The 8,363-nt window shown below is 41.7% G+C and overlaps 1 protein-coding gene across 10 annotated transcripts in view; it reads left to right on the top strand.

Annotated features, from left to right (window-relative positions):
- Positions 1-6,210, top strand: part of LOC118389261 (keratin, type I cytoskeletal 42-like) — a 68,035-nt gene extending 61,825 nt beyond the window's left edge. For 4 of the 10 annotated variants that reach the window (XM_052527717.1, XM_052527716.1, XM_052527715.1 and 1 more), the window contains exons 2-9: positions 2,196-2,324; positions 2,724-2,806; positions 3,036-3,192; positions 3,545-3,706; positions 3,861-3,986; positions 4,280-4,500; positions 5,164-5,252; positions 5,376-6,210. In XM_052527717.1, the coding sequence (XP_052383677.1) occupies positions 2,196-2,324; positions 2,724-2,806; positions 3,036-3,192; positions 3,545-3,706; positions 3,861-3,986; positions 4,280-4,500; positions 5,164-5,252; positions 5,376-5,482 (1,074 nt within the window). In that variant the 3' untranslated portion in view covers positions 5,483-6,210. Of the gene's footprint in view, positions 1-55; positions 103-129; positions 325-2,195; positions 2,325-2,723; positions 2,807-3,035; positions 3,193-3,544; positions 3,707-3,860; positions 3,987-4,279; positions 4,501-5,163; positions 5,253-5,375 lie in introns of those variants that run through there. The other 6 variants (XM_052527713.1, XM_052527712.1, XM_052527709.1 and 3 more) reach the window with 6 other exon arrangements.
- Positions 6,211-8,363: the final 2,153 nt, after the last annotated feature.

Below are 8,363 nucleotides of genomic sequence, written 5' to 3'. Positions count from 1 at the left end.
GAGCGATAATTATAGACCTAAAAACCTACCAACATCATCACTTTTGGTATTTCCTGGTCTGAAAACATCCTTGAATTTTTATGGGTTTTAAAAGTAAAAATGGTAATAGTCACATCTTTTCCCCATAAAGTAGTCTGTAAAGCGTCTCACAAAACACGATGGACGGACAGAATAGTTACTTACACAGGAAATAAAGTTGAATCAAAAAGATTGAAGAATCTGGTTTGCTCAATTTGACAGTACCACACTAAGTGTGGATTAGGTCTTTTTACATCGATTTAAAGCGTATTTTATGCGACAGTCAAAATGCTGATCAAGGATAAGGTAAGACCAGCCATTTAATTGGTGGCCGAGCCCGCTAGTTTACATACTGAATGGTCATCTCATCACCGATCTAGCTATCTGCCGTAGCTAAATATATGAATAGATCTGAAAAGCTCTATATAGTGGGTATCACAGCAGGCCATTGGCATACCCGTATAGAATGCAGAGTTCGCTAACGTTAACTATACTGAACCAAAATGTAAACGCCGCAAGCAACAATTAAAGATTTTTCTGAGTTACATTTCATATAAGGAAATCAGTCAATCTATGGATTTCACAGGACTGGGCAGGGGCGCAGCCATGGGTGGGACTGGGAGAGCAGGGGTGCAGCAATGGATGGGACTGGGAGGGCAAGTGCGCAGCCACAGGGGAGCCAGGCCAAGCCAATCAGAATGAGTTCTTCCCCACAAAAGGGCTTTATTACAGACAGAAATACTCCTCAGTTTCATCAGCTGTCAGGGTTGCTGGTTTCAGAGGATCCCTCAGGTGAAGAAGCCAGATGTGGACGTCCTGGGCTGGAGTGGTTACACGTGGTCTGCGGTTGTGAGGCCGGTTGGACGTACTGCCAAATTCTCTAAAACGACATTGGAGGCGGCTTATGTCGAGAATTTAACAGTCAATTCTCTGGCAAAAGCGTTGGTGGACTTTCCTACATAGATATGATATCCGTTTAGAATGTTGTCAATGAAGCTTGTCAATATTATAATTTTTTAAACACTGGAATTGTTGTCAGGATACCACAGCCAAAGTGATATGCTGTTATGGAAATAGGAAACAAGTGATAATGGTTTAACATGGACCTGATGTCTCTTTACATTGTGCACTTCACAAGATGTAAAGTATCAACTCATGTATATAGAAAAACTGGAAGCCAGTCTGTCAGTATCTGGCACTCCAAGGATGATGAGAATAGATAGGGGGGGCTCTTTCCTAGGAAGACTGGAGGTGTGTGTGTGGTAACTGGGGTGTGTGGAAGAGGGTGTATAGTAGAAACTCATCTTTTAAGGGAAATAAAAGGATAATTAAAGCAAAAAAAGCACAGACTGTGCTGGCCCAGTCTGTGCTATGTCCCTCTTTTTTATATTTAGAACCAAATACTTTTAGACTTTTGTGCAAGTAGTATTTTACTGTGTTACCTTTACTTGAGTAACTTTCTATTTACTTTTGCTCAAGTATGACATTTGGTACTTTTTCCACCACTGATCATTCCACCTGACATTTGGAAGGAATTGCATGTTATTGTCTTTTGCATGTAGGCCAAAGACAATGACTCACTCTTTCGCTTTTGTTGGGTTCTTTTGCTAAACGAGGCAGAACATAGACAACAACATTGCAAGGCAGCAACACATGACAACACAGCATGGTAGCAACACAACATACATAGTGAGGACAATGACATAGCAGGATTTGATCATTTATTTTAAATTCCATTATGTTGGGGATTATCTAATGGGAGAGTACTGATTCTCATAACGTGATGTGTTACGCTCCAAATGGCACCCTATTCCCTATGTAGTGCACAACAGGGCCCACAGGGTCAAATGTAGTGCTCTATATAGGGAATAGGGTGCCATTTCAGATAGACCCATGAACTGAACTTTTTATTTGGATTTATTTCACCAAGCAAGTCAGTTAAAAACAAATTCTTATTTACAATGACGGCCTATCCCGGCCAAACTCTCCCTTAACACAGATGACGCTGGGCCAATTGTGCAGCGCCCTATGGTACTCCAAATCACGACCGGTTGTGATACAACCTGGGATCAAAACAGGTTCTGTAGTGATGACCCTAGCCCCACTGCAATGCAGTGCCTTAGACCACTGTGCCACTCGGGAGCCCAAATGATTCCCTCCACTCCCTGTGTACACAGGTACGCTCTCTAGAGGCAGCTAATAGTAAGTTGGAGCTGCAGATCAAGGAGTTCTACGAGATGAGATCACCGACTCACAAGAAGGACCTCAGTGGGTTCCATACCACCATCTCAGACATCCTCAACCAGGTACTTCTGGGTAATGTAGTCTTAATGTAGTGACTTACTGGGCACACACTGGTTGAATCAACATTGTTTCCATGTAATTGCAATGTAAAAAACAACGTGGAATAGACGTTGAATTGATGTCTGTCACAGTGGGAAGGGTGGTGAGGATAGGATTGAGAAGACGCCAACAGCTTTGTGAATGAAGAGCGTCACTAGAATGAATTAGATAAGTGATAGATTTGAGGTATAATTCCTATTGTCTCTCAGTATTTATCTTGTTGATTGTTGAAAAACATGTTCTGTTGTAAATGAATGAACAGTAGACATGAACCAGATCTGTTGATCTAAACACATGATATCCTATACATAGTTGACTCTGTAATTACATCCCATTGACTGTGGCTGTCCTCCTGTTCCTAGATCCAAGCCAGGTCTGTGGAGAACTCTCAGATGATCCTGCGGGTGGATAATGCCAGACATGCAGCTGATGTCTTCAAGATGAAGTAGGTGCACTTCCTCTCTGTACTGTACATGGCCTCTGTGAGTGTACTGATTCTGTTTGTAACTCTTGGCCTATAGGTTTGAGATTGAGTAGATGCAATCCTCCCAGATCTACAGAAATGCGTATGGGGGTAGGCAGGGCTATGGATCAGTTTATGGTTGGGCAAGTTGTATCTTGGTTTGTTGTGAGAAGGAACTAATCAATCCTTCTTCTTTCATCAACCCCTCTAGGTTAGAGACGGAGGCAAACGTGCGTATGAATATAGAAGGGGATGTGGCTCGTCTGAGAGGAGTCCTGGACAGCTTTACACTCACCAGAGCAGAACTGGAGATACAGATTGAGGGGCTGAAGGAGGAGCTGATCTACCTCAGGAAGAACCACGAGGAGGTCATTTCTCCTCACACACTCAAGTCGTAACACTTGTGCTGTTGGCTGAAGTCTGAATGCTGCAGGCAGCCACATGTGGTTTTTCATTAGGACACAATGGCACCCCCTGTAGTTTTTGCTAAGTTTTCGCTTTGAATGTATTTATCAATTCTCAGTGGGTTTGAGATCTTTCCATGTTTGGCCACAAGGGGGCAAAACTCGCCCACAACAAATCTAGGGCAACTTCACTGTTATTAGTACTCAAATATACAGTAACTAATTGCTTTCAGGTGCTTTTGCCCTTCACTGTGTATACGTAAACTACAAATCCCAGATATTATAGAACAATTTGTCCCCCTTTTCATGTTGTTAGGAGATGCATTTGATGCGGACGCAGCATTGTGGTGCTGTGAATGTGGAGATGGACTGTGCCTCCTCAGTGGACATGAGCAAGGTGCTGGAGGAGATGAGGACCCAGTATGAGGGCATGATAACGAAGAACCAGAGAGATGCTGCCAAGTGGTTTGAGAGCAAGGTGAGACAACTTCTGAAAATAGGACAGGGGGACTCGAAAGATGTGGGCATGGGTCCCTAAATGTGTTTTGTGAGAGGCACAATTGACATGTATTTTGTGAAGTGGTACTACACTTTTGACCAATACGGTGTGTGTGTGTGTGTGTGTGTGTCAGGTGGAGGTGCTTCAGAACCAGATCACCACCAGCACCACAGAGGTGAAGACCTCTCAGTCGGAGGTGACCGACCTGAAGAGGACCTTCCAGAGCCTGGAGATTGAACTACATGGCCTGCTCACTCAGGTATGATGTCAAACCATGTTACTGAATCAGCATCCCTAAACATATAGCATTTCTCTTTACCCTACCTCTGTTCCTAAAATATGGAATTCCTTTAGGTCTTAAAAGAACAGTACACTCCAAAATCAAAGTTTGTTAGATGTTTTCAGACCTCCACAGTGGTCTAATGTCAAGGTGTTCTAACACCTTTATGCACAACTATCTCTACACTTCTTCATCTCCCTCTTTATGCATTTATACTACCCTCTCCTTCTTTCCTTCATCTTCATCCCTTACAAACATAAACACATTCCTAGAAGGGGTACCTGGAGCAGAGCGTCGTTGATATAAACGGCCGCCACGGCTCCCAGCTGAGCCAGCTGCAGGTTTGTATCAACAGCATGGAGGAGGAGCTGCAGCAGCTCAACGTCAGCATCCAGCAGCAGGCCTCTGAGTACCAGATCCTCCTGGACATCAAGATGAGGCTGGAGATGGAGATCGCTGAGTACAGGAGGCTGCTGGATGGAGAGGGACTCAGGTGAGATGGGATAATGGAGGGGCAGGATAGAAGGAGGGAGAAGGGATGGAGGGATGACAGCTGTTTATTGGCACCTCATATTGCAAACAGTGGTGGAAAATGTACCCAACTGTCATACTTGAATAAAAGTAAAAATACCTGAACAGAAAAATACTCAAATAAAAGTAAAAGTCATCCAGTAAAATTCTAATTGAGTAAAAGTATTTGGTTTAAAATATATTTAAGTATCAAAAATAAAAGTAGAAATCACTTGAAATTCCTTATATTAAGCAAACCAGATGGCACCATTTCTTTTTTTTTTTTTTTTTACGGAAAGCCGGCGCACACTCAAACACTCAGACATAACTAACAAACCAAGCATGTCGGTTTAGGGAGTCCGTCAGATCAAAGGCAATAGGGATGACCAGGAATGTTTGGTTGATAAGTTTGTGAATTGTACTAAGTATGCAAAATGTAACAAGCACTTTTGGGTGTCGAGGAAAGGTACAATATTTTCTTAAGCAATGTAGTAAAGTAAAAGTAAAAGTAGTCAAATATGTAAATAACAAAGTACAGAAACCCCCAAAAACGACTTAAGTTACACCACTGATTGCAAACTAGTAGATCAAGATGTGTGTTGGTGAGTTTAGCTGACCACAAGTGTTCTTCGCCTGTGTCTACCAGTAGGAATGTGGAGACCAGACAGGAGATCAGTAAGGTGATCGTGGTCGAGAAGGTCCAGGAAGTACAACAAATCCAGGAAGTGGTGGAAGGTGAGCAAGCAGAGAATAATTAATTAAATGAATGAATCAATGAAAGAATCATGTGTTGTTCCCCATAATACACACAATGAATGAATGAATGAATGAATTCCTGTTTGGTGGCTCTTTCCACAGAGTATAATCCACACATGCAGAAGCGGGTGAGGGTGATCGTGGAGGAGATGGTGGATGGGAAGGTGGTGTCCACCTCAGTAGATGAGAAGGTCCAGGATATGACCTAACTGAGAAGGCCAGATAGTTCCGGAATCTGGTGAAGCGTTAACGGACCACCCATACCCCTGGACCACCCATACCCCTGGACCACCCATACAACTGATGACGGGTGATCAAGCCCTGTCTATATATATATATATATATATAAATAATGTTGTGGTCGCATACTGTAAAATGTCCCTTTTGACAGGATTGCATCAGCTGAATGATAACTGATGTAATTTACTCATGTTACCTTATAACTCTTATATGGCTCTATCATGTGGACAATTGAATATTATTTCTAAGGTGTTTTTCCTGTGGTTCCATTTGTTGCCGACAATTGTTCCCACCAGGTGACATCTCTCATTTAAACATCTTTGGCCAGTGCATACGTGAAAATGATTTCATTTGAATAAAGTGTAAACAGATTATTACAGTTACATAAGTGGCAACAGGGAAACTATGACAACATTGCCATTACTGTTGAAAGTTTCCCTTTTTCTCTCTATTTTTACCCCACATAGTTTTTTTGCATCGATAACGACAAAAAGCAAAGTCTCACATTTTAAGCAACATTTGGTAAAAAATAATTTATACACTCCATTGTATACTCCCATGGCCACAAGCCATGTATGTTCTCTGTACTCTATGACAGGTTTAAAGTTCATGTTCTGTAGACCTCTGCCCACAAATTTTCTATGGGATTGAGGTCAGGGCTTTGTGATGGCCACTCCAATACCTTGACTTTGTTGTCCTTGCCACAACTTTGGAAGAATGCGTGGGGTCATTGGGGCAGCAGGGTACCCTAGTGGTTAGAGCGTTGGACTAGTTACTGGAAGGTTGCAAGTTCAAATCCCCGAGCTGACAATGTACAATGTCGTTCTGCCCCTGAACAGGCAGTAAACACACTGTTCCTAGGCAGTCATTAAAAATAAGAATTTGTTCTTAACTGACTTGCCTAGTTAAATAAATATAACATTGTCTATTTGGAAGACCCATTTGCGACCAAGCTTTAACTGATGTCTTGAGATGTTGCTTCAATATATCCACATAATCTTCCTACCTCATGATGCCATCTATTTTGTGAAGTGCACCAGTCCCTCCTGCAGCAAAGCACCCCCACAACATGATGCTGCCACCCCCGTGCTTCACGGTTGGGGTGGTGTTCTTTGGCTTGCAAGCCTCCCCCTTTTCCTCCAAACATACAGAGATGGTTGCTATGGCCAAACAGCTCTATTTTTGTTTTATCAGACCAGAGGACATTTCTCCCAAAAGTACAATATTTGTCCCCATGTGCAGTTGCAAACCATAGTCTGGCTTTTTTCTGGCGGTTTTGGAGCAGTGACTTCTTCCTTGCTGAGAGGCCTTTCAGTTTATGTCGATATAGGACTTGTTTACTGTGGATATAGATACTTTTGTACCTGTTTCCTCCAGAATTTCCACAAGGTCCTGTGCTGTTCTGGGATTGATTTGCACTTTTCCCACCAAAGTATGTTAATCTCTAGGAGACAGAACGCTTCTCCTTCCTGAGCGGTGTGGCGGCTATGTGGTCCCATGGTGTTTATACTTGCGTACTACTGTTTGTACAGATGAACGTGGTACCTTCAGGCGTTTGGAGATTGTTCCCAAGGATGAACCAGACTTCTGGAGGTCAACCATTTTCGAGGTCTTGGCTGATTTATTTAGATTTTCCCATGATGTCAAGCAAAGAGGCACTGAGTTTGAAGGTAGGCCTTAAAATACATCTACAGGTACACCTCCAATTGACTCAAATGATGTCAATTAGCCTATCAGAAGCTTCTAAAACCATGACATGCATCTTTGGAACTTTCCAGGCTGTTTAAAGGAACAGTCAACTTAGTGTATGTAAACTTCTGACCCACTGGAATTGTGATACAGTGAATTATAAGTTAAATAATGTATCTTGAAACAATTGTTGGAAAAATTAGTTCATATAGAAAGTAGATGTCTTAACCGACTTGCCAAAACTATAGTTTGTTTACAAGAAATGTGTGGAGTGGTTGAAAAACAAGTTTTAATGACTCCAACCTAAGTGTATGCAAATTTCTGACTTCAACTGTATATGTATGCAAATATATTTCATGGTCGCATACTGTAATATGTCCCTTTTGACAGTATTGCATCAGCTGAATGATAACTGATGTAATTTACTCATGTTCTTTGCTAAAATGTCACTACCAGACCTTAATGAGATCACCAGCATCCTGCGAGTTACTGCATTGAGTACAGAGGGAGATTGTCAGGGTTTCTTTAACGCCAAGCACGAGATGAAAACTCCCAGAAAGCTGAAAACTCCTAATAACTCTTATATGGCTCTATCATATGGCCAATTAAATATTATTTCTAGAATGTGTTTTTCCCATTGTTCCATTCATTGCCACCAGGTGGCATTATCTCATTTAAATATCTTTGGGTAGCCCAATTAAAAGTGAAAATAATCTCATTTGAGTAAATTGAAAACAGATTGGTACAGTTACATAAGTGACATCAGGGAAAATAAGATTTGCTTCAACAGCTATTATAAAGGTATTTTAGCTCCATTGTATACTCCCAGGACCACAAGCCATAAATGTTCTCTGTACTCTAAGACAGGTTTAAAGTTCATGTTCTGTAGACCTATGACACTGACGCTACATGATACATTTGGCTGTGGATTAAATCTAGATGTCAATGCATTTCAGGACACTATCATAATTTAGGGTCCATTGCTGTCCTCTAAAAAGTTTAAAAGAAACACCTTTGCAGATTGTATCAGGCCAACACACATACAGTACCATACATTATATGAGAATGACACTCATGGGAGTTTCACTTACTCAAACATGTTCTCAGAGCAGAACGGATTATGATTGGTCGCATCAGGCACCCAATGAAAATGGAGAGGAG

Source organism: Oncorhynchus keta, chromosome 10 (genome assembly GCF_023373465.1).
Source record: "Oncorhynchus keta strain PuntledgeMale-10-30-2019 chromosome 10, Oket_V2, whole genome shotgun sequence".
NCBI lineage: Eukaryota > Metazoa > Chordata > Actinopteri > Salmoniformes > Salmonidae > Oncorhynchus > Oncorhynchus keta.
The sequence above is the reverse complement of the archived record's forward strand: the minus strand, read 5'-3'. Positions and strand labels throughout refer to the sequence as shown.